Source organism: Chironomus tepperi, unplaced genomic scaffold, assembly GCF_022539635.2.
Source record: "Chironomus tepperi strain 1889 unplaced genomic scaffold, CSIRO-AGI_Ctep_v1 contig_34, whole genome shotgun sequence".
Taxonomy (NCBI): domain Eukaryota; kingdom Metazoa; phylum Arthropoda; class Insecta; order Diptera; family Chironomidae; genus Chironomus; species Chironomus tepperi.
The window spans coordinates 620,598-644,405 of record NW_027226156.1 but is presented as its reverse complement, the minus strand read 5'-3'; the positions used below and the strand labels follow the sequence as shown (position 1 = coordinate 644,405).

The window sequence follows — 23,808 nt, the reverse complement described above, 5'->3', positions numbered from 1 at the left end:
GAGTCAATACTAGGAAGTCTCTTCCTAGATCCTGTCAACCCTTAATATCATCTTGCATATACAATATTGAGTCTTTCATACAATTCCAGTCACGATTGTTGGACTGTTTTTGGAGATTTTCAGTATTTACTTCCACTGCACTTGCTGCGAGGAGACAAAACTTCTGGTAAGTATGAACATAAGCCTGCCAAGACTAAGCCTGACACTTTTTAACTTACAGATTAAATCAATAACTCAAAAATTATCAAAAATATCGTGCAGAATTAGTAATCCACAGATTGTATCCTTGATGAGGTCATTTAGTGATCAGATTTACATCCAGCCTATTGAATTTCTTGTCTTTGGATCATTTGCATTGAACCTGTTTGCGTTTGCTAGTGTAAGTTGGACATTGTAATATAATTCTGATAATTTAAATCCATGTGGGATATTAAGCTTCCTATTTTGACATTTACAGATCGTTTCAATCATTTTGTCAAATATTTTTGTGATTGTCGGATTTGGAGCTATTTAGTTCCGATACATAAAAAACTCTATTAAAATTTCAATAAATTTATTTAATCAATTTTCACTAATACATTAATGTTGGCCTAACCCTGTCCAATAAACTTAGTATGAGCACCTTTAACAAGCAAACTGTTGTCCTTTTTGTTCCTAATTTCACATTCGAGGAATGCAAGGGTTCGTCCACATCTGAGAGTATTAGCTTGAACAACAATCTCATCATTCTCTTTGGCTCCTTTAAGGAAAGTGATGTGAAGATCAACAGAAACTCCAGTTTTGATATCCTCCATGTCGTGGGTCATAAGAGCGAATGTTGTGATGGAATCGACTGAAAAAAGGATATGAAATATTCAATTGTTAAAGCTGGATTGAGAACTCCTGATCTAGACATACCTAATGTTGAGCTGAATCCGCCATGCATTCCACCCATTTTGTTGAGATGCTCCTTACCGAGCTTAAGTTCAGCTGTTGCTTTGCCATCACCTCCATCAACAAATGTTACCTAGAAATATAAAATTCCATTCTTTATCATCGTAAAGTTCCATAACGGTCCAAAATTATTCAAATATTGTCCAAGAAAGAGATAGCAACAGTTCCACAATATTTACATCGAATGAAGTTCACAATTCAACTCCAGATTTACGTAAACCTCGATAAATATTCTAATAAATCATGACTTACCCTCTTTAATATTTGATCAAAGCCGTCAGAATTCCTCAAGAACATTCCAACATTTTTCAGCAATTCCATTCCTTTTCCTCTCGACATAATTGACAATTTTTTTTCGACTGTTTCGTGAATGAACTCTGATCGTAGACTGATGAATGAAATAAGGAGAAATGTGAGAGAAACAGCAACATTTGCTGAGAATTTGAGATTCAAGAGAGAAAAGTTTGGAACTGAAAATTGGCGGAAACTTGATAAACATGTGAGTTTGAAAACTTTTTATTTTCAATGCTTACTTGGTTCAAAATTTAGAATTTTTGGGAAAATATTCTGAAAATTTTAAGCTTGAATTAGGAGTAAAAATCAATTATTTTTGGATGCTGAGTGCTTTTATTAATTGTCAAAATAATTCAGAAAGTGCTTTAAAAACAAGTTAAATCGCCAATTAGTTGAAAATTCTAATTAAATTTTGGAAAAAAAGTTCTTCAATTTGAAAATTGTTCAAAATTAAATTGTGGCTGATTTGAATCATCATAGTACATTTTCCAGGTGAAACCTTGAAAGATTTGATAACAATTGTCAGATATTTAGATGTTTATTGTCCACCAGCATTACCACCACCACCAGCTTTGCCACCAGCTGTAAATAAACAGGAATCAATTATTATTAACTAATTGCATAAAGCCATGCATTACCTCCACCTCCAAATGAGAATCCACCTCCGAATCCACCTCCAGCACCTGCATTTCCTCCTCCGTTACCTCCTGCACCTGGAAAGTCTAATATGTGTATAAAATTGGATATAATATCGCATACAACTTCTGTCATCAGGAACTGGTCTCTTGAGTGTGTTGTGGTGGATATCCCAGTCATAATTGAGTATATGACTATGATATACCAGGTATTATTAAAATTTGATTAACTTTCTCACCTTGAGCGACAGCAAAGTTGATGATTGCCAATGCAATGAAGCACAAAAGGAAAATTTTAGTCAACATTTTTAAATTTCGTTTAGATTTTGTTTTGATACTTTTAGTTAAACTGCTTGAAGCTGAATGATGATTTCTGTTGAAATTTTCGGTGCTTTTATACTGAAAAACTCACAATATCTTTAGTTTTAGATCATAACTAGCAAATTCTGAGCTGATCATGCAATTTGTCAATTTAAAATTGTTATCAATTTGATCAGCAAGTTGACGCGATGCCACATGATTCTGCAATTATTTTATTATATTGCTAGATTTAGATTTGTGAATGAATTTTGATCTAGTTTTGGTAATTACTGGAAAACTTATTTGTCAACTTCATAATCTGAAATCTTAATTATGATGCACATTAATTACTTACATGAATGGTTGTAAAGATCAATTGTGATTGAGGAACTTAGATGGCGCTTGATGCTGAATTTGGTCGATAGGTGTATTTGGGGTTTGAGGGAGTTCAATAGTCCCCTAACAAATCCTAACAGACAGTATGGTACAGAAATGACGCTACAGTATCTAAAAGCGGACTCTTTGTCTGTTAGAGTAAGCTGTAGGGTAGACAACTTTCATGAATAAATACAATTGCTACAATTCTCTGTAACTCAAAAAGTCAACAAACCACAAAATTCAAATTTAAAGTTCATTTTATTATTGATCATATTTATTAACTTATTGATTACAAATTACAATTTAACAATAAATTTTGGATGCTCATAAATTTTAATTCCTGAATTTTTTTAGTCATTTTCATTCAAATTGATGTGATGTTGTTTGATCTTACAATATAGACAAGCACATGGCTACCATAAGTAACACTTCATCTATTTGAATCTCTACATTGCGCAGCTATACCTTTGTCTTATTAGTCTTCTTATATCAAATCAAGCACAACATAATAGGAACTTTTATGTTCATTTAAATTACAATTTTGATTTTTTATTACTTTAACTTAATTTTATTAGTAGATTACCCGTTTTATGATCACATTAATTTTGCTTAACACTAAAAATCTAACATTTTCCGCCAATTTCTTCAAATCTTCCAGCAATGAAGCTCCTATGTTCCTTAAAGTCCAACAATTTATTCAATTTAGAATTCACAAAATTGAAAATTTCTTTAATTTCATCACAATTTTCCTTCAAATATTTATAACTTTGGACTAAAACCTGCTTAAAGCTACTCTTACAGTCCTCAAATGCATCTTCAACTACATCAATCATGTCTTTAGCAAAATTAAGATCATCTGGGTGAGTTTCGATGGATATTGTGATTGGATTGCACGTGCTGTTGACGCTGAATATTTTATTAAATTCATCACTTGGACTTTGTGCTGAATTTTTAATATTTTCTATGTAATTTTCAATTTCTGTGAGATTTTTGGAAGTAATTAAGTCAGTTAAAGGATTTGTGATGTTGCTACACTGTGGAGTGATGAGCTTTAGTGCCTTTGGCAGGTTATTGCCTTCAGAATGTGAAAATTTCCAGATCAAAGTGCATAAAATCAAAATAATCACAACAAATGCTGCAAAAGATGTTCCAAAAAATTTTAAATTTTTCCTCAAAAATTGACATTTTGAAAATTTTTCCAACTTTTTTGGTCTTTCCAGCAAATTTTGAGCTTCAACATCAAAATTGCAGTCTTTATGAATTTTTGACACTTTTCTCTTCCTTTTTGGTGAATTGTCGATTTCTTCATGTCCGTCAAGCCACCCAAGTGCACTCAGCATGTCCGGATGGATTCGTTCTCTATAAAATTTAAATAATTCAGGGAAGTTTGTCTCGCATTCCTTCCTCATCTCTTCATTGTCCAAATAATGAGCAATCAAGTGATTCGGCCTAACAATCAACTCTGAATATCTCAATTTCTCTTCATATCCATAAACAGCGTCGATGATTTTCTCATTTTTTGAATTCCTCTTACATGCTTCATAGACTTCATGGAAGTCCTTAGCTCTTTTTGCATCACTGCTGTGGAACGGCCGGCAGCAATTTCCATACAAAAAATTCACTACAAAGTGCGTCATTTCGTGGATTAAAGTCGCTAAAAATAAATTTTTCTGATCATCAGTCAGTAAATTTTTGCAGGCAATAAAGATTGAGGAGTTTGAGAAATATCCACGTGTTCCGGGACCTTCCGATGGATCCAAATAATTCACAGAATCCCTTTCAAAATCAAGAATAAAATCTACATCGGAAACTGCAATAATCCTCAAAATTGGTCGGAATGATTCGACGTCAAATAAAAGATTCAAGGAGTTTCGAACCTCAAACTGATATTTTTGTCTGTGGATTTCAAGGATGTTCAGACATTTGATTCGTTTTTCAACATCCAGAACGCATTTTTCGTATAAAGCACTTTTGTATCTGTCGTGAATGAATTTGATGATCACTTTGGCTTCTTCGTCTAGATTAAGAGTCACTAGATCCTCATGACTGCCTATTGTCGAATTATTCATCATCAGTAGCTTGTAAATCTCAAATTCTCGATTCTCTAATGCTGCATATGCGGCTGACTTATTGGATTCATTGAAATAATATCGAAGTTTGAGATTATAAAGGACTTCCTTGGCATTTTTGATGTCACTGAGCTTGATAGCTTCATGGATTTCATTAATTTTGTTGCTGAACATTTGAAGCTCCACAGACTTGTCAATTTTGTGATAATTTTTTGGATATTTTGAGTCATTTTGGAGCAGCATGAGAAGAATCTCTGAATTTTTGAGTTTGCATGCTAAATCTGCAGCTTTAATTCCATTTGTTTCATAATTGACGTCAAAAAAGTTTAAATTTAACCAGAAGATCGTCGCACTGACATTTCCACACTCGACGGAGATCATTAAGAGATTAAATGCACTGGAATCTTTGACATTCAACAAGTCACGATTTATTTTCAGTCCAAAATCTTTCTGCTCAAAATTGACATCAAAAATGGCCAACATTGATTCAAAATTGCACATTCTGGCTGCATTTTGCAAGAGTCTGATGCTGAAGTTGTCAACACTTTCGAGTGAATTTTCAAATAATTGAAGGAAACGAATGCATAGCTGATTATTGCCTAGTACAGCCAAGTCAATGAGTCTCCATTCATCCACAAGTGGCATCACATTCAATTGAAGATCTGCAAATGTTTCGCTAAAATTTCCACCAAATTTTGACCTCATTGCCCTCAAAAGCAGCTCAAAAGAAAATTCGGAATTGTAAAATTCATCAATTGAAATTGTTGAAATATTTGTGGCACATTTGATGGCTGAATTGTCCTTGTAGTAGACGCAAAACCCACTCTCCTGACTCTCAAAGTAAAATATCATTGGTCTGTCCTTATAGCTATTAACCAGCACTGCCAATTGCTGTGGATCCAATGGAAGCATTGATCCACGACATTGCACATTTATCACAAATGCTCGACCTGCTTTGAGGAAATTTTGTGAGAATTTTTCACTTGAAATGAGATCGATGGCTTCGCGTATTGATGGATGACTGAGGTTGTCAGGCCCTGAGATTGTAACTGCTTTGTAGGTTGATCCGATGAGACATGATACTGATTCCGATTGAGAGTAAGTGATGGTGTAGATGAAGTTTCGGTTTATTGACTTTAATGATGTCATTATTGGTTTATTGAGGTGATTTTTGAGGTGATTTACATGTTCTTTGGGTGATGTAGCTTAATTGTATAGAACTTAATATGAAGGACTTCTAGGTATAGATTGGTTAGCCAGTCAAGTCACTAGTTGTATTATGTTGATGAATTATTGCAGTTATGTAAACTCAAGTAAGTGTGACAGATGAATTATTTGCGTATAAATCTGAAAATAAATAGAACAGAAAGACATGTTAACTTTTCTTAATAAAGGAGGACTCGATGGTCAAATAAATGCAAATTTGTTGTTTAAACCTCAAATTAAGGATCATAATCAGTCTTCGCTTGAAGGTCAAGTGACACTATTCTAATAATAGTTCCGGTGAATAATTAAATACTTCAAAAAAAATACGCTTTAATTTAAATTGGAAGCTCTTCACTACTTTGCGTCATAATTTTTATTTTGAAAAATATATGAAGCTCTTGAAAATGTAAATTCCAGATTCTTTTATCGTGACAGATTTGCAAATAAATATTTCTTATCATATTAAAAACACAATGCTCTGTTTCCAATTAGTTAACGTATTCCTTTCGATCTTTTAAGGTCGGAATCTTAAACTGTATAAAACTATAGTTCGTTTATATCCAAAAAATTTGACAAACTAGATCTGAACTGAACCATATTCTTAAAATGAAAAATTCAAAAAATCCAGAATCCTTTGAAATGAACGAAATAGAGTTCAACATCAATGGATTACAAAAGAATCCAAAATCAGTGTTTCATAATAAGTTGATTATGGTAATTGGGGAATTTATAGGAACAGCAATGCTTGTGTTCTTTGGTTGCATTGGATGTATTGATTGGGAAAATCTGTCTAGTGAGTATTACTCAATCTATGCTTATGAAATCAATAATAAGTCACATTTTACAGGCATCACAGCACCCTTAAACTTTGGACTAGTAGTCATGTTCCTCACACAAATTTTCGGACACTTTACATATGCTGTATTCAATCCATCAGTGACAATTGCAGCTACAATTTGTAGAATTATTGATCTGAAGGTAACTTTAGGCTCTTATCCAACAAGCATATAAAAAATCACTAAACAATCCAAATTTCAGCTAGGAATCATTTACATCTTAACTCAACTAGCAGGTGCAACTATTGGATATGGACTCCTAAAGCTCATAATCCCACTGAAATACATCCCTTCCGATCATTGCATCACTCAACCCTTAGACACAATCTCATCAGTTCAAGCCTTTCTAATCGAATTTTTCCTCACATCAGCACTGATTCTCATAAGTTGCAGCCACTGGGATCCTCTAAATCATCACAATAGTGACTCAATACCACTTAGAATGGGTCTCACAGTTGCTGGACTTGGCATTACAGGTGGTCACCTAACAGGTGCTTCAATGAATCCAGCAAGAACATTTGGACCTGCCATTTGGAATGGACAGTGGAATGGACATTGGATTTACTGGATTGCACCATTAAGTTCGGGATTTTTTTCGGCATATTTATATAAATTTATATTTTGGAATAAAAATCCTAAAGAGAGTATTGGGAATTAAAAAAGGGGAGTCTATGCTTTGAAAAATTCTCATTGAGAATCACTCAAAAATTCTCTCAGCACTTCTCTCAATTTCCCATCTACAATCAAACATCATAACACACAACGATGATCACATGCCGGCATAAAACGCGTCAAAAAAGATAAACAACACAAAAAAGGCAATATTTGTTGTGTCTACACATTATGCGACATCCCAATAACAACAAAAAAAAAAGCGCGTTCATTGTTCCCAATTCGCACATGTTCGCACCAAAATATTCGTCATCATGAGATGAGATGCGTGCATGAGAGAAGCACGAAGGAAATGAGAAATAAAAAATGTGCAAATGTGTTTACGACAACAAGAAGAAAACGTGCAACTGATGGCATCGGGATGAATACATTCAAGTCCGGGTGGGGATTGGTGTGTGCAACAATGTGTATTTTATTTTGTGTAGTCGTACTTTGCAGAAAAAAATATTTTTTTTTTATATATTCGTTTTGCCTTGACGATCTCTATAATTAGAATATCGCATTGAATATTGAAGAAATTTTTTTTTTTTTCGTTGAGTTTATGAAAGATTGTGAATATTTTTTTGATACTTTTTTTTGTGTGCCTGTTTTGAATGATGAGGAAGTTTAAATTTTGGGGGGATGAGGTGATGCGTGGGTATGGTATTGAGGTCGAAGAGATTAGACGAATTTCTTAGATTAAGGTGGCCAAACCCTACAACGCCTGTCACCCATTTCGGGTTTAGGACTCCTTAAGTTCCTCCTAGACCACCACAGATAACCCATCCACCCGTCAAATAGAATAGTATGACCCTCCTAAACTCCACACTAATCCGCGAAAGTTCTCTTCCAATGACCGACGAGTGTGAGTCATCTGACAAGTCATTAACCCAAAAATCAAGAAAATCTTCAACAATCTCCGCATATCAACAGTCATGCATTCACATTAATCCATACATTTTCTTATCTTCTCAATTTACTAATCAATAACTAATCTCATCAGAATATCAAACTAGAATCTTCAATCCAGTCACTTTATTTGCATTCTGACATTCCAAACTGGCAATTTAATAAATTTTAAAAAATTCTGTAGAATCTCTTTTTATACATTTAAAAAAAACTCATTCTATATTATCTAGTTTGCATTGAATTCATCCATTCTACCCGAATATTAAAATGGAATGTCAGTTTTTTTTATTGAGACACGATGCGATCATTTGGGTATGAAATGAAATGTCTTATGCAATAAAGTTTCGAGTCAAAAATGAATAAAATTTGGAATACAAATAAAACTTGTGTTGTTTTATTACTGAATAATAAAACATGACTAATATTAATGCATACGGAACTTAATAATGTTTTTGTTGTTACTTATTCGACCTTCTGTGAAGCTGTTTTGGATAATAATGTGTGGATTAGAGGTAGAATAATTAGATAATTTGGGATTGTTGCTGAATTTTTGAATTTTTAATGGATGTAAATTTGAGGTGGTTCTATTGTTGGCCTAGATAAGGTCAGATTCTTACTAGCAAGATTCTAGAGCCAATTACAGAACTTGAAGTCGACTTGGATTTTGGATCGAATAGTTTACATCATATACTTACCAATTAGTTCATTAAAATTCAAATTCAGCTCAGTTGTCTAGGATTTTATGCTCACAATTTTCTTAATTTATTTTTATAATTTTATCAATTCTTAATTCAAAAATATTTCCAAATTTCTATCAACTTTCAATTTCTTTCAGTTACAATATCCACAACTAAACCTTCAACGTATCATCCGCAGCACATTATAAACAAATTTCATTCACCTCTTATCCAATTTACTCGTTTTTTTATTTTATTTTCATTCCACAAAATTTTTAATATTTTTTTTCAGTTGTGCAACTTATTAGACAGTCTTTAATGTGTGATGTGTGCAATGTCTGTGTCTAATGCGTCTTATCACTTACAATACAGTCACAAAAGCACACATAGAGGTGATTTTGAATGAGGTTCTATTGTTGTTGCTGTTCCTGTTCTTTGTGCAGATTAAGAGGAAATGAATTGAATTTTTTTCGTGACTTTTGTTTCTATTTTGGATGGAATTGAGTGAATTTAATTTTCAAAATTTTAAATATTTCCAATAATTCCAAAAATATTGTCACTTTATTCCAACGTTATCGCATCGACCAACTAAATGAGTGCGACTCGCGTTAATTTTTTTGTACAACTGCAAGGTCTTCCGATGTATTTTTTTTTTATTTTGTACATACAGCCACACTCAAATACATTCGTCGTCATCGTCAGACTGTAGACCAAAAAAACAATATTTTGGAGCTAAAAAGAAGACAAAAAAAAAATTTGCGATCGGTTTTTTTTGTGCAAGTTCTGTGTATGTGCAGCACATGTGTGTCTTTATGACTTTAATGTTTTTTTATACATTCGTGCCGTACACAAAGGCATTCTGCTGCTAAGGTCATTTTTTGCTCGTTTTTTTCGTTCTCTCATATTTTTTTTTGTTGGATTCGCTCTGCACTGACCTTGAGTGGCTTTATGTCGATGTATTTTAGCGATGAATTTGCGGATGGTGTGCATTGAACTGTATTTTTGGGGTTTTATTAGTGGTTGTGTTGGTGATTTGAAATGACATGGAATGATATTAGGCTATTCTGAGTCATATCAGTCATTGAACTAATCTAGTATGAATTCTTTTTCAGAGATTATGTACAAATTCATTTGATATTATGTCTAATACAATTGATTATAAAGTAATAAGTGAATTCAGGAAGGGGTTTATAGGGGGTGAATAACATATTATAAACGACTTCACAACCTCACTATTATTTGCACTGTCTTAGTACAAGTTTATTTCGGAAATGGTCGGCTGGAAACCTTAGAATCCCTAGTCGCTCGGATGCCAGTTTTAATTCACTGCTCATAGTCTCATATAATGTATCACATTATTACTCAACTGAACTGTGTAACTAATTTGAGAATAGTGATTGTGATACTGATTGCAGATATGTTAGGCTTACCTAATAAATCACAATAAAAAGCTAAAATTAATCATGTACATTTTTTATTTATTTCAGTTTTTCTGAAAAAATAAACAATACATCAAAATGTCATATTCGTAATGACGCATTGATTACTTTTTCCAAATTAAGAAGCTCTGCCTTTCAAATTTAAGTCCGGTTTTTTCTTGGATCCATGGAATGAAGAAAGCCACATCTGTATAGACTCCTGGAAATTGAGCTTCTGTACAAGGCTTGATTGACCATGACACAATACCAACTTGGACTCCATGGACATAGAGTGGTCCCCCAGAATCACTAGATTGAAAAAATCATATAAAATTCTGAATTCAAATTCACAAAAATTTTTTAAAACTCACCCATTGCATTCAGCTTTTGAAAAGTCAGGAAGACCAGCACAAATTTGATGTGAATGAATTCTCAAAGTACTATTATTACCAACATGAGCTTCTTGACAATCACGATAGTGCCAAACTTGAAGTTCAGCCTTTTGCAGATGTGCTAATGTATCGTTCTGATAACTCCAAATTCCCCATCCAGCAACAGTTGCTGGTGTTCCAGTTGGATAATAACTGCCTGGCATTGCAAGTCTTGAGAATGGTGAATGAAGTCCAGTCAATAAAGGCTCCAATAACTTGATTAAACCAATATCAAAAGTAATTGAACTTCCATTATATTTTTCATGTCTCAAAAATAGTTCTGGTGCTGCAAGTTTAGCATCAGGACTAGTTGGTTGCAGATATGATGTTGCATACTCAATTGTAAAATTTACAGGATGTGTATAACAATGAGCCGCAGTAAGAATCCATTCATCACTGATCAAAGTTCCAGCACATGATCTCCTCTGACGTGGAATATTAATTATAGCCACAAGTGCTGGAAATTCCTCAATTTGTCCATCTTCACCGCCAAAAATTCTCGGATTTCTGTCAATGGTTTGCTCGATTGAGGCTGTTGTGTAGAAAATTAAAGTAGCAAAAATCAAAAATTTCATTTTTATCAATTAAGTGATAAAAAAGAAATGATTGAAAATGTTTACGGTACTTGATGTTTAATGATTACGGTACTTGAGACGATAATGAGGATTTTCAAGCTTTAAGTAAAAGATTAGTTATGAATAATTGGTACAAGGTAAGTTGACATTAAATTTAGATTGGTAAGTTACCAATGGTAACTTTAGTTTAAAATAAAAACAGGAGTTGATATTCTGAATGTTTGTTGATGAGCAGATCCTAGAAATATCCTAGAAATGTCTAAATAAAGCTTTACATTCAAACAGACTTTTTCATTAGTATTTTTTAAAAAATCCCCGAATAAAAGAGAATTCTCGTTCTATTCTCATCAAATCCTCTCAGATAAAATCTAAAAGAATCTTCTTTGAGATTTACAGAATTCTTTTCATTCGTCTAATAGCTAGCATTGGAATTAGACTGTGTAATTTTGAGTGTATTAATATTTATTGCGAGACCTCAACATTGAACTTTGTCATCCATCAATCAAAAAATGGCAAGAACTAACTTGTAAGTATTTATGAACATTGTAAGACTGAATTTGGATGACTTTGATTGTCATTGAAGAGGTTGAATTGAGAATTTTTGATCAATTTTGTGCTTTATGATACTTAAGTGATTGGATTCTAGGGTATATTCTACCCGGAAGACATAGCTCATATGAATTGCTGTAAATTTGGCTTCAGACTGTCTTAATTCTAACTTCGGGCACTTTTAAAGTTGATAACCAACTAATAATACTTAATTCCCTTTTAAATACGCCAGCATCATCACATTCATCTTACTTGTTCTATCCACAATCTCGTCATCCTTCGATTTGAATTGTAGATTTGAATCTACAAACGGATATGCAGTCATAGGGCGAGTCTACATCTGTGTAAGTTCCGGTATCAATTTGTTTAACCCAGAGTCAGCTAGAATTAATAGAATGATAGGAACACACGAAGGTCTCAAGTCGAATGATGTTGTTGACGGATTTCATGCAAATCGACAGGTCATTAATTACTTCCCACAGGGACTAAATGACTTCTTTCCAAATCTTCAGTCTATTGCTATTTGGAGATGTGGAATGAAGGAGATTCATCAATCAGACTTGAGGCCGTTTCCAGGTTTGCGTAGCCTCAACATGTATGATAATCGACTACAAATCCTTGAGGAAGGTCTAATGGATTACAATCCAAATTTAGAGGTTGTTGGATTTCATGGCAATCGACTCGTCCACATTCATCCTAATATTTTCGATAATTTAAATAAAATGACTGATATGTACTTTGAAGGAGTTCCATGTATTGACAAAAATACTGAAACTAGAGAAGAAACTTTAAATACTATAAATATTATGAGGACACAATGCATTGATGCTGAATTTTTGGATAAAGATAAACAAGTCAAAAATCTTATAAGTGAAGCTGAAATTTTGAGTCCTGAGGAACTTAATGATAAAGTGGAGAAAATGGACAAATATGTGTCAGACTATGAATTTTCAAATTTCCGTCCACTATGTGATAGTATTAAGGACCTTAGAAGTCTAAAAATGGATATTCCAGATACAGAAACAAGTGAAAATATCTATGAAGATCCAATATCCAATCTAGAAGATACAACATCAACGACTCAGGCAGCAACATCAACAACTGAAGCAGCAACATCGACAACAGAAACAACAACGTCAACGACTGAAGCAGCAACATCAACAACAGAAGCAACAACGTCAACGACTGAAGCTACAACATCAACAGCAGATACAACAACGTCCACAACTGAAGCTATAACGTCAACGACTGAAACTACAGAAGCAACAACGTCTACTGAAGCTACAACTTCAACGACTGAAGCTCCTACGTCAACGACTGAATCTGCAACTTCAACGACTGAAGCTACAACATCAACGACGGAAGCAACAACGTCTACGACGGAAGCAACAACGTCTAAAGAAGATACATCGTCCACGACAGAAGCTCCAACGTCTACTGAAGCTACAACGTCGACGACTGAAGCTACAACATCTACAACGGAAGCAACAACGTCTAAAGAAGATACAACGTCCACAACAGAAGCTCCAACGTCTACTGAAGCTACAACATCAACGACAACAGAAGCTACAACGTCAACAACTGAAGCTACAACGTCCACTACAACAGAACCTACAGACGACCCAAAAAATGATCAGGAACCTCCAGCAGACATTAAATTGCCCCAAGAAATTAGTGATTTACTGACTGACACTTTGGATAATGTAAACAACCTGAAAATGATTCAAGATGCCACGGATGAATCAATTAAGGAACTAAAAGCAGCACAACTTGATACAAAGTCACATGTAGAGTCAATTGATGACAAGATTAAGGCAATTGAAAATCAAGTTAAAGAAAAATTTGATTCCTTGGATAAAAAGTTGGATAGCATCTTGAGGGCATTGAGAATTGGAAATTAAAATTTGGGTTTATTTAAGGTGTTGGGTTAGGTTATGGATTTCGGGTGAATTTTAATGTAAAGGTTTGAGTTACTGACCTAAATAATCTAGATACTTAATATAAAAATGATTATTTAATTTTATTTCAAAATAAATGCAATTAATTGTTTAAAAATTTGACTTTTATTCATAATTTGAGAGCTAAAAGTGCTTCAAATTGAAATTTCAGGCCTGTATATACTCCAATCATGCTTCTAGTAAGATTATGTGAATCAAATTTCGATCAAGAAATGCAAATATAAAACACAAAATAAATAAGAAATCAGAACAGCAATCATCAATTTGCCATTGACATTGAATATCTAATATGTAAGTCATTGACTTCAATACATTTTAGTTTGGAATAGAATGCGAAATTTTAAATTGATAGAAAAACACAATAAAAAAAATGTTCGTACAGATTCCCGAAAATGAAATAATAATTGTGACATGTGGAGGGGAATAGAGATGTTATAAGTAAGTAAGGGAATTATTTTAGATGCTTAAGGCGCATTTTTTGGAATTGTTGATTTTTACGGTTTGCATTAAAGACTCGGACATTGAGTCCTGATTTCAGGAGGGTAGAGGCATGCTTGATGGAGCCTTGGAAAATGATCCTCAAACTTCTCAACCCCTAACATACAACACCGAAGCCTATAACATCGGAAAATCCATCTCTACGATGACCTAATATCAAACTGGACAGAACTGAACTTCCAATCAACTTATGATATCACAGACCACAACATATAGTTCTCATATCATGAATAATAGATCAATGGAATGGCTCCTAATTGATTTAAGGTCAGTGTGTGTTAAAACAATTTATTTATTGCGAAAAGGCATAAAAAGTTTTCCTATGCGAATAGATTCAATGCCGTTGATTTAGTCGCCTTTGAGTAGCCGAATAGAAAAAGTGCGTGAAGCAATATTAAAAGTGGGTCTGTGGGACACATTTTGGTGATTGTTTCTTTTTGTGAATCTTGATAGACTTTAAGTCAAATTCTATTAAATTTAATTGAGTTCAAAGTGATCCTTTAAAGGAAGTCAATAAAATGGGCACAAAAAAGCTTGAAATTTTGACAATTTGTCTTGAAATTTTAGTAATTTTATCACTAAGTGTGAAATGTAATGAGTTTAAATGTCCTGAAGGTAAACCTTATACATCTAAGTCAATCCACAGTTTACTCATAAATATAAAATTCCAGGAAGTGACAAGAAAATATTTTGTTACTACAAAGTTACTGGCCAAGAATCAAATGAAGTAAATCCATCTTCAATTTTCCATCACAACAAGCCACCTTGTAGTCATATAATATATGCATTTGCTGGACTAGACATGGATGGGAATATTGTGTTGCCACATAAAAGAGTCAGCCATGATCTTCATGACTTAATGAGACTAAAAGAGAAGGATCCATGCTTGAAGATTCTTATTTCAGTTGGAGGTCAGTTTGAGTTACAGATTTGTGGTCAGGCAAGGGTTTAATGCTCATTTATCATACAGGTTGGAACGAAGGAAGTGAAAAATTCTCAAGTTTGGTCGAAACCGAGAATTCAATTGAAAATTTTGCAGAGAAGGCATTGAAATTTTTGATATTCTATGGCTTTGATGGGGTAAGTTTGAAGCTCAGGCTCAGATATTTTGGACAATCTTCAACTAAGCATATTTAACTGTTTTGCAGATTGATATCCATTGGATGTATCCCACAATGGTAAGTAAGTCTCTTAAAAAATACTAACTAAGTCTCTAAAATTCAACATCCTAAATTCTAGCGTGGTGGAATCAAAGACGATCGCAAAAACTTCGTAAATCTCATAAAAGCTCTCAAGTCAAAGCTCTCAAAACGAAACAAACTTGTTGTTGCGGCAATTGGAACGAAAATTTCTCACATAACTGAATCTTACTCTCCGATGAAGGAGCTTTGCGAGTAAGTATTGACACTCAAAGCTCAATTTAACATATTTATTGACTATTTCAATTACCAGCTCCCTAGACTATGCAATTCTCATGACATATGATTACTATGATCGAACAAAAACATCAATTGGTGCTCCATTAGTTAATGATGATCATCACATCTACAAGGAAACTGTGGCTGAAAATATTCAAAGAATATTATTGGAAAATTGCAAAGCTGAAAAATTAATTTTTGGAATTTCAACTTATGGAAAAGTATATGAGCTGAAAAGGTCGTCCAGAACGGGAATTGGTGCTGATTTGAGTGATGAGGATGTTGATGTGAATGGACAATTTGTTGAGTACAATAAGGTAATTTTTGGATGCAAAAAGGAAGTGCTTTCCTTAATATCCTGTTTAATGGCTAGAATGATAACTTGCCTAACTTTACCCTTGTATGTCCCTAGTGTTAAACTAATATTTTGCATAATACTCTGATTCAACTCAAATTCATCTCTTTATAGATTTGCACAGCCTTAAGAAAGAATTTATCGATATCAGGCAATCACAATGACAAAACTGTAAAATGGACCACAAAACTACTGCCAAAAAGTCACTCCAAATATGCATTTCATGACAGGACATGGGTGTCATACGATGACCATGAAGCTGTTGAGATTAAGGTAAATTGTCTGTTAAGTATGAGTAGTAGGTCTACATGCCTCAGACACTGAGGGTACGCTAGAAGACCCACTTGCTTATCTTAAGACATATTGACCAATTTGAATATTTCAGACTCTTTATGCACTCAAAAAGAACCTCGGAGGTGTTATGTTCTATACTTTAAATGGCGACAATTTTAATGAAGACTGTAAAGTATACTTCCCACTTATAACACGAGCTAAGAAGCTTATTGGAGAATTTACAGCTAAATGTAAAAGTTCAGATTCAAACATTTGTCTAAAGAAGATTGAACAGGAGCACAATTTACATTTAAGTATACATTAGTGCATGGTAGATTATTAAGTTAAGGTCAGTTGTTAAGCACATGTAAGATATCTATGTAAAGTTTATAAGATATAGTTTTGGATGCAGAAAAATAATTTTTATTTAATAAAATAGAATTAAGAATTGTGTCTGGTGCTTCAGTTTCTGAAAAGCTGTAAGAAACCTCACAAGTAAAGTATCAATTTAGCATCTTTAATACCAATCAGATTGGAATTGAGAACTCATTATGATATGTAGAATTATTTGCTGATTTTATTAGCTATTTTACAAAAATTGGATAATTTTTAAATTGATGATAATCATGTCTATTATCGCATTCAATCCAGGTTCATATGGCTAAAATTTTTTAAGGAAAAAATTAAAAAATTCTATCCAAAACCGCATTAATTGGAAAACCGATCGGTCGTGGTCGTCTAGCTTTATAAGGTTCACTGGATTCTGCACTTGAACCAAAGTCACTAGCTATTTGACTGAGCACCGCTGATTGAACATCTTCTGGTTTAGTTGCAACACCAAGACTAGAATGTGGCTTTGGATGAGCCGCTGCAATGCACACAAATGCCAATGCGATGAAAATTATTAAAAATCTTGACATTTTTGGTGTTTCTGAATTGAACTGTACGCTTCAAAAATTGCTTGACAAATGAAAATTATTTGAAAATTTTTATATTTTATACCACAAAATTGTAAAATTGATTAGTTTTTAATTAACTTTTTTGAATGTTTATCAATCTAATTATTTGAAGAATTGGGCGATTCCATAGATTAAATGAGGTACTATGTTTATTCGGACATATGATAAGAAATATGCCAGCGTCTTATAACGTCCAAGAATATGTAAGATGAATCAAAAGTTTCCGAAAAAGCTTGTTAAGCTTGTTAAGCACATGTAAAATATCTATGTAAAGTTTATAAGATATAGTTTTGGATGCAAAAAATAATTTTTATTTAAAAAAATAAAATTAAGTATTTATCGAAGTTGCAAATTCATCTGAATTTAGTTGCCTGGAGATTCTGTCTATGGGGTTTCAGTATCTGGTGCTTCCGTATCTGGTGCTTCAGTGTCTGGTGCTTCAGTGTCTGGTGCTTCAGTATCTGGTGCTTCAGTTTCTGGAGATTCAGTTGTTGGAGGACGTGATGGACGAGATGGTCTAGTTGGCCACCATGGTGGTAGATGTGGTGGCTTATGCTTTGGATGATGTGGTCTGTGTGCATGACGTTCATCAGATGCATCAGTCGAATTGTGGGGATGTCCTGGATGACGATGTACTGTTGGATATCCATCGGGTGGCGGTGGTGGATGCTCTTGTTGAGCTTGGACAATACAGGCAAATGCCAATGCAACGAAGATGATTGAAAGTTTTGTCATTTTTTTATATTAATTGTTTTTATTCGTTAACTGTATAACTCGAAAGTCAGTTGAATGATGGAAATGCAATGAAAATGTTCGACAATTTATACTGAAAATCTACACTTGAGTCGGTTATTTGCATTAAAATTTATATTGTCATTAAACAATACTTGGAATTGATTTACCTGAAGTGGATCTTCTGTTTTGACAAGTGGGAAATCCACAATGATAAGACGTTAATTTAAATGAGAAAAGACGATGATTTGCTGGAATAATTGATAATTTTCTAGATTTTGTTGTTCCTGGATGCTCTTGAGCCCTAAAAATCTATCAAAAAATCTGTAAAAAATGCATCATTTTGACAACTTTGGTATTATTCAAATTTGAATTGTTGAGATCCATGGTAAGCAAATCTGTGGATTTTTATAGATCACAATTGATCTGTACGTCAAAAGAACAGGTTCATATTTATGCTGGATAAATTGTTCATTTTTATTAGCAATTTTAAAAATTACATTTAAAACTTTTTATTAAAAAAATTATTAAATTAATTTTCATGTCCATTAGTGCATCAATTGCAGGTTCATATGACTCGAACATTTTAGAAAAAATTTAAAAAATTCCGTCTAATACCCCATTAATTGGTAGATCATTAGGAAAATTGACTGATCTTGGTCGTCTATGTTCAACAGATTCACTTGACTCACTGGATTCACTTGATTCACTTGAACTGCTGTCGTGGCCTGGTCGACGAAGAATAACAGGTTGAATTGCCTCTGGCTGGTTATTATCTGCAATATCAAGACTTGGAGGTCCTTGTGGATACGCTGCTGCAATGCACACAAAAGCCAATGCGACGAAAATTATTGAAATTTTTGACATTTTTAGTGATTATTACTGTAGTTAACACTTTGAAATTCGGTATAAAAGTGAAATTTGTTAGAAATGTTTTCAAGATTTTATATCACAAAAATCGCAAAATTGATTTGTTTTCGATTAGTTTCTTTTAAGCGAATATCAATCTTATTATTTTAAGAATCGGGTGATTCCATAAGTCAAATGAGGTTTGGAGTCAATGTTAGCAAATATATCAATATTTTGCTAATTATTTTACTCATAGAACATGCCAAAAGTGAAATGATTGATGATGTTTGATAAAAAAAATAATCCGCAATGATAACAAAACCAGTATAGGAAGTTCTGACGTCAATTTCATTGACTTTGTTATTAGTTTAAAAAAAGATATGACTCAAGCTGCATTTTTTGCGAAGATTGAGTTAATAATCTTGTTGTTAGTGAACCATACCAGATATGCATCCAGGGAGGAGGTTTTTGGGTCAACTCCTCGGAACTAAACTTTCAATAAAAACTCAAAAAAGATGTCGTATGCAGTATATTGATTAATTAATTTTATTAGGTATATTTTCGGTAAAATTTCATAAAACATTTTTCAATATTAGATTTTCAAAATATTCTCAGTTTAAGGAGCAGCAGTAGTTGTTGATTGACGTGGTGTTCTAGTTGGTCTCGTGCTATTTGATGGAGGATGTGGATGATGATGTGGACGACCATGAGGTCTACCAGGAAATCCACTTGGAGGCTGTCCATCTTGAAAACCGGATGGAGGCAAGGGTCTTGATGGTGGAAGCTGTGCCATAACAACACAGGCAAAAACCAATGCGATGAAAATTATTGAAAGTTTTGACATCCTTATTTTTTAGATTTTCCTGGATTTACTTTTGATTTTAATTGAAACTTGAAACTTGGTCAACTGATGGACATCTGATGAAAATCTTGGAATTTATACTTTCGACTCAAGTTTACATAAGTTTGTCTTACAACGTATTATTGACTCAACTGTGTTTAAACAAGTGTCAAATCAATGTCATCAGGAAATATTTAACAAAATCCAGCAAAAAAGAATTAATCCACAAATCCATTGAACGGGGCTCAACCGGGATTTGAACCCGGGGCCTCTCACACCCAAAGCGAGAATCATACCACTAGACCATTGAGCCATTCGAATGAATTTTCATATGTTTTGTAGCTTGAAATTCGAATTATTCAAATGATCGTGGCACATACGTATAAAATATTGTGTTGGAACTAAATTATAATTCTCCAGCATCTGTGTAAACAATATAAAATATTGATGAAAAGAGTCGAAATAGGTTCAATAAAGCAGACAATTTCATGAGTTCCTGGTTGGACAGGGTTGCTGTATTCCTACATGGTAATCAGGTTTTTAAGTAAACGCGTCTGAAATTTCAGTTCATTTTTTATGAGATGACTAATCGATTCATTTATTTTTGAAGACCACAAAGATATGAGGGAGTCTAAGAGTATGTGATATACTAACAACGGATACATTAATGAATAATAATGGATGGGATTTAACGGTGACGACTTACATCCTCTGGACAAGAACACGAGTGACCATGGTTAGCATTATTAAGGCCATATAATTCACAGTAGATCAATTTAAGCAACTCAAATTAATTAATCAATGACATTCAAAGTAAAAATCTCTAATTTTGAGGTTAAGTGAACACAAAGTTTAGGAAATGAACAAAAATAAATCCAAAATTTCCATGCAAAATCAAAATTTATTCAAAATTCAAATTACAGAAACATTTTTTTGTCATTAAAATAGTCAACTTATTGGCTGTTTTGTTTTATCAATACGGATAATCTGTTCCTATTCATGGTGCCTCTGTATCAGGTTCCTCTGCATCAGGTGCCTCTGTATCAGGTTCTTCTGCATCAGGTGCTTCTGTATCTGGTGCCTCTGTACCAGGTTCCTCTGCATCAGGTGCATCAGTATCAGGAGCATCAGTTTCCGAATCGTCAGTTTCTGGAGCATCAGTTTCCGAATCGTCAGTTTCTGGAGCATCAGTATCAGGTTTTTCATTTTCCGGTTCATCAGTTGGTGGATGTGGTGGTCTGGATGGTCTATGTGGTGGCTTATGTGGATGATGAGGTGGACGATGTGGCCTATTCTCATCAGATTCATCAGATTCCTCACTTGAACTACCTTTATGACCTGGTCTGTGATGCTTCAAACCATGAGGTTCATGATCTGCAACATTTGAGTCCGGTGGGGGTTGTGGGTAGGCCACAACGATGCAGGCAAATGCCAAGGCTAGGAAAATTATTGAAAGTTTTGACATATTTTTTTTTAATTACTGAACTGTATAACTCGAAAGTCAGTTGAATGATGGAAATGCAATGAAAATATCTGTCAATTTATACTAAAAATCTCCACTTGAGTCAGTTATTTGCATTAGAATATCTATTATCATTTTACAGTACTTGGAATTGATTCACCTGAAGTGGATCTTCTGTTTTGACAAGTGGGAAATCCATAATGATAAGACAATCAGGTATTTCTCTTGCGTCAATTTAAATGAGAATGGATGATGAGTTGCACTTCGTGACTTTGGTTTTATGAGACATCAAGCAGTGGATTTATGGCATAATTTTAATTTTTGAATATTTATTTACAAAGTCATCGTAAAATTTATGTAAACAAAATTGATGACATTTTAATGAATTAAGGCAGGAAGTTGTGGAAAAAACCTGTAATATTATGATTCATATCAGCTCTAGTTTTAATTACAGTCTGGTTTATAATGTAAATAAAGATAAAATAAATGATGCAATTTTGATACTAGGTGATGCTATGCAGTCATATTAAATTATTATTACTTTCCGTACAGCTCATTTGTGATCAATGGACTGACTTAGTTATCGCTAAAAGTTTAGAGTCATCTGAGTAGCTAGTCTGCTCAATATTGGATTTTTTTTCCTGAAAGTTTTTAGTAAATTGTTAAAAATTCAGCATATCAAGTTCGATCAAGCTTAAAGCTCACAACTTGGAACCACAAAAAATTATAAAATTTGAAGCTTTTTCAGCATAACTTCAATTCAAATTCAGTTTGACAGTTAGAACTACCTTTTGTGACTGTTTTAAAGCTAAAAATCAGAAAATTCTGAAAGAATTTAAAAAAATATTTTAATAATTTAAAAAAATAATCCACAAATTCACTGAACAGGGCTCAACCGGGATTTGAACCAGGGGCCTCTCACACCCAAAGCGAGAATCATACCACTAGACCATTGAGCCATTCCAATGAATTTTTATATGTTTTGTAGCTTGAAATTCGTTTTATTTGAATTTAATAATTTTTTGAGCTTTTTAACTCAAAAATCATAGAAAATTGAGAATGCAGTGCTGAAAAGTGACCAATGCTGAAACCTGTTCAATCCTGCATTTTTCAGGTGGTTTTACGCTGTTTAGGAATTAATTCATATACTGCACACAAAATTATTCCATACATTCAAAATATGTTTTATTTTCATAATAAACATAAACAGCTATGTCAACAAATAAACATGTTCAGGTAAAATTTTTAAGTTTCTTTCATTAAAAGTCTTATTTACTCTCATGTTATCTAAAATTATCTCAATATTCCTTAAACTTTCATACCAATTCTCTCCCAATTCTCAAAAATTTCCAAATATAAACCAGAATTTTTCTCTACCTCAGCATCATTCAGTGATTCTTCTTTAAACAAAACAGTTAAGAAAGTTTCTAAAATATTATAAAATATATAATAATATACAGCAATTGATATCAATAAATATTTTTGTTGTAATTTTTAAGAATTATCATATTCTGTGATAAAACTCATCGATAATCAGCAATATTACCTCAAAAACCAAAAGACAAATCAACATAACCTCAATTATCCATCAAAATGGATCCTCGTGAGACAATACTCGACGCCTACTCAACCCACGAATACACCAAGTGCCTGACACTACTCGAAACATCTCCAACAGAAATATCATCACAAACAGACATGAAAATCCTTCAAGCATCATGTTTTGTCAACATTGATGGACGATCCGGTGAAGCTCATCAAATTTTGGACAAAATTCTCGAACATGATCCTGAAAATGGCTTAGCATACTATGGCAAAGGTATGGCATTCCTAAAAGAATCAAATTTGGAGAAAAGCTACGAAAATTTCACTAAAGCAGAAGAATTAGACAAGACAGGAGTTATCAATAAAGCACAAATTATGAAGCTTAAGACTGAAGAAATGTTGAGAATCAAAAGAAAATCAAATCGTCTGACAGGCAAGCAAAAAAATAAGGAAAAAGCTGCAAAAATAACATGTCAGATTTGTAATAGAACATTTGCACAGATGTTCAGTCTTAATCGTCACAAATTAATTCACTCTGGTGAACGTCCACATAAATGCGCAATCTGTAGCTTTGGATTTGTCCAAAAATCCGATCTACAACGTCACATGTCTGTTCATAGTGACAATGCTGACTTTCCATGTCAAACGTGTGAGAAAAAATTCAAATCCAAGAAGAACTTGTCATTGCATTTGATGACCCACAACGTTGAAAAACCATTTAAGTGTGAAATCTGTGGTAAGGACTTTAAGTATCGTAGATTAATGAAAATGCATCAGATCATCCATAGTAAGAGGAAGAAGTACAACTGCGATTTCTGTGAGAAGATATTCGTCACTAAACCAAGCTTGAAGGCTCATTTGATGATGCATATCAATAGGAAGAATAAGGAAGGAATCGAGTTAAATGGTGATGTTGAGAACTTTGAGGCTAGTTCTGGTGATTTGGGGATTGAAATAAAAGATATTAAGGTTCATGATCAGAAAATGGTAGAAAATACATCGAATATTGAAAGTAAAGTGGAGACAAAATCAGAATTGTCAGTCATGCCCGACATTA

General features: G+C 33.5%; 7 protein-coding genes, 1 long non-coding RNA gene and 2 other non-coding genes across 10 annotated transcripts; 4 read left to right on the top strand and 6 right to left on the bottom strand.

The window, feature by feature from the left end:
- Positions 1-536: 536 nt before the first annotated feature.
- LOC139097581 (acyl-coenzyme A thioesterase 13-like) lies at positions 537-1,323 on the bottom strand. The gene is made up of 3 exons (XM_070649470.1): positions 1,186-1,323; positions 898-1,006; positions 537-832 (listed from the first exon to the last, which is right to left on the bottom strand). Exons 1-3 carry the CDS (start codon positions 1,270-1,272, stop codon positions 591-593), a joined length of 438 nt encoding a protein of 145 aa, XP_070505571.1. The 5' UTR covers positions 1,273-1,323; the 3' UTR covers positions 537-590.
- A 1,491-nt stretch (positions 1,324-2,814) lies between these two features.
- Positions 2,815-9,501, bottom strand: LOC139097197 (uncharacterized). The gene is made up of 2 exons (XM_070648990.1): positions 8,907-9,501; positions 2,815-5,956 (listed from the first exon to the last, which is right to left on the bottom strand). The coding sequence occupies exon 2, from the start codon at positions 5,756-5,758 to the stop codon at positions 3,164-3,166; it is 2,595 nt and encodes an 864-aa protein (XP_070505091.1). The 5' UTR covers positions 5,759-5,956; positions 8,907-9,501; the 3' UTR covers positions 2,815-3,163.
- Positions 6,308-8,576, top strand: LOC139097481 (aquaporin-like). The gene is made up of 3 exons (XM_070649355.1): positions 6,308-6,608; positions 6,663-6,793; positions 6,854-8,576. The coding sequence occupies exons 1-3, from the start codon at positions 6,422-6,424 to the stop codon at positions 7,307-7,309; spliced, it is 774 nt and encodes a 257-aa protein (XP_070505456.1). The 5' UTR covers positions 6,308-6,421; the 3' UTR covers positions 7,310-8,576.
- Positions 9,502-10,365: 864 nt separating the features above from the next.
- Positions 10,366-11,326, bottom strand: LOC139097473 (trypsin-2-like). Its single transcript, XM_070649344.1, has 2 exons — positions 10,678-11,326; positions 10,366-10,615 (listed from the first exon to the last, which is right to left on the bottom strand). The coding sequence occupies exons 1-2, from the start codon at positions 11,310-11,312 to the stop codon at positions 10,432-10,434; spliced, it is 819 nt and encodes a 272-aa protein (XP_070505445.1). The 5' UTR covers positions 11,313-11,326; the 3' UTR covers positions 10,366-10,431.
- Positions 11,327-11,710: 384 nt separating this feature from the next.
- On the top strand, positions 11,711-13,916 carry LOC139097337 (uncharacterized). Its single transcript, XM_070649149.1, has 2 exons — positions 11,711-11,838; positions 12,094-13,916. Exons 1-2 carry the CDS (start codon positions 11,822-11,824, stop codon positions 13,760-13,762), a joined length of 1,686 nt encoding a protein of 561 aa, XP_070505250.1. The 5' UTR covers positions 11,711-11,821; the 3' UTR covers positions 13,763-13,916.
- Positions 13,917-14,666: 750 nt separating this feature from the next.
- On the top strand, positions 14,667-17,678 carry LOC139097438 (chitinase-3-like protein 1). The gene is made up of 8 exons (XM_070649269.1): positions 14,667-14,932; positions 14,989-15,228; positions 15,288-15,397; positions 15,466-15,495; positions 15,557-15,711; positions 15,770-16,052; positions 16,205-16,363; positions 16,476-17,678. Exons 1-8 carry the CDS (start codon positions 14,836-14,838, stop codon positions 16,686-16,688), a joined length of 1,287 nt encoding a protein of 428 aa, XP_070505370.1. The 5' UTR covers positions 14,667-14,835; the 3' UTR covers positions 16,689-17,678.
- A 1,667-nt stretch (positions 17,679-19,345) lies between these two features.
- Positions 19,346-20,583, top strand: LOC139097619 (uncharacterized). Its single transcript, XR_011545082.1, has 3 exons — positions 19,346-19,456; positions 19,519-19,706; positions 19,761-20,583. It is a non-coding gene; the product is annotated as an uncharacterized lncRNA (long non-coding RNA).
- Positions 19,986-20,057, bottom strand: TRNAP-UGG (transfer RNA proline (anticodon UGG)). Its single transcript has one exon. It is a non-coding gene; the product is annotated as a tRNA-Pro (tRNA).
- Positions 20,584-20,741: 158 nt separating the features above from the next.
- LOC139097727 (germ cell nuclear acidic protein-like) lies at positions 20,742-21,209 on the bottom strand. The gene has a single exon (XM_070649680.1). The coding sequence runs from the start codon at positions 21,207-21,209 to the stop codon at positions 20,742-20,744; it is 468 nt and encodes a 155-aa protein (XP_070505781.1).
- Positions 21,210-22,093: 884 nt separating this feature from the next.
- On the bottom strand, positions 22,094-22,165 carry TRNAP-UGG (transfer RNA proline (anticodon UGG)). Its single transcript has one exon. It is a non-coding gene; the product is annotated as a tRNA-Pro (tRNA).
- Positions 22,166-23,808: the final 1,643 nt, after the last annotated feature.

What these genes read in the sequence shown, in the direction of transcription:
- LOC139097481 (XM_070649355.1), top strand. Translation starts at nt 6,422, where the DNA reads ATGAAAAATTCAAAAAATCCAGAATCCTTTGAAATGAACGAAATAGAG. An exon ending in TGATTGGGAAAATCTGTCTA is followed by an intron (nt 6,609 to 6,662) that starts GTGAGTATTACT and finishes CACATTTTACAG; the next exon opens with GCATCACAGCACCCTTAAAC. An exon ending in GTAGAATTATTGATCTGAAG is followed by an intron (nt 6,794 to 6,853) that starts GTAACTTTAGGC and finishes TCCAAATTTCAG; the next exon opens with CTAGGAATCATTTACATCTT.
- LOC139097581 (XM_070649470.1), bottom strand. Translation starts at nt 1,272, where the DNA reads ATGTCGAGAGGAAAAGGAATGGAATTGCTGAAAAATGTTGGAATGTTC. An exon ending in TTGATCAAATATTAAAGAGG is followed by an intron (nt 1,007 to 1,185) that starts GTAAGTCATGAT and finishes TTATATTTCTAG; the next exon opens with GTAACATTTGTTGATGGAGG. An exon ending in CGGATTCAGCTCAACATTAG is followed by an intron (nt 833 to 897) that starts GTATGTCTAGAT and finishes TCCTTTTTTCAG; the next exon opens with TCGATTCCATCACAACATTC.
- LOC139097727 (XM_070649680.1), bottom strand. Translation starts at nt 21,209, where the DNA reads ATGTCAAAACTTTCAATAATTTTCCTAGCCTTGGCATTTGCCTGCATC.
- LOC139097197 (XM_070648990.1), bottom strand. Translation starts at nt 5,758, where the DNA reads ATGACATCATTAAAGTCAATAAACCGAAACTTCATCTACACCATCACT.
- LOC139097438 (XM_070649269.1), top strand. Translation starts at nt 14,836, where the DNA reads ATGGGCACAAAAAAGCTTGAAATTTTGACAATTTGTCTTGAAATTTTA. An exon ending in GATTCTTATTTCAGTTGGAG is followed by an intron (nt 15,229 to 15,287) that starts GTCAGTTTGAGT and finishes TTTATCATACAG; the next exon opens with GTTGGAACGAAGGAAGTGAA. An exon ending in ATTGGATGTATCCCACAATG is followed by an intron (nt 15,496 to 15,556) that starts GTAAGTAAGTCT and finishes CCTAAATTCTAG; the next exon opens with CGTGGTGGAATCAAAGACGA.
- LOC139097473 (XM_070649344.1), bottom strand. Translation starts at nt 11,312, where the DNA reads ATGAAATTTTTGATTTTTGCTACTTTAATTTTCTACACAACAGCCTCA. An exon ending in TCAAAAGCTGAATGCAATGG is followed by an intron (nt 10,616 to 10,677) that starts GTGAGTTTTAAA and finishes TTTTCAATCTAG; the next exon opens with TGATTCTGGGGGACCACTCT.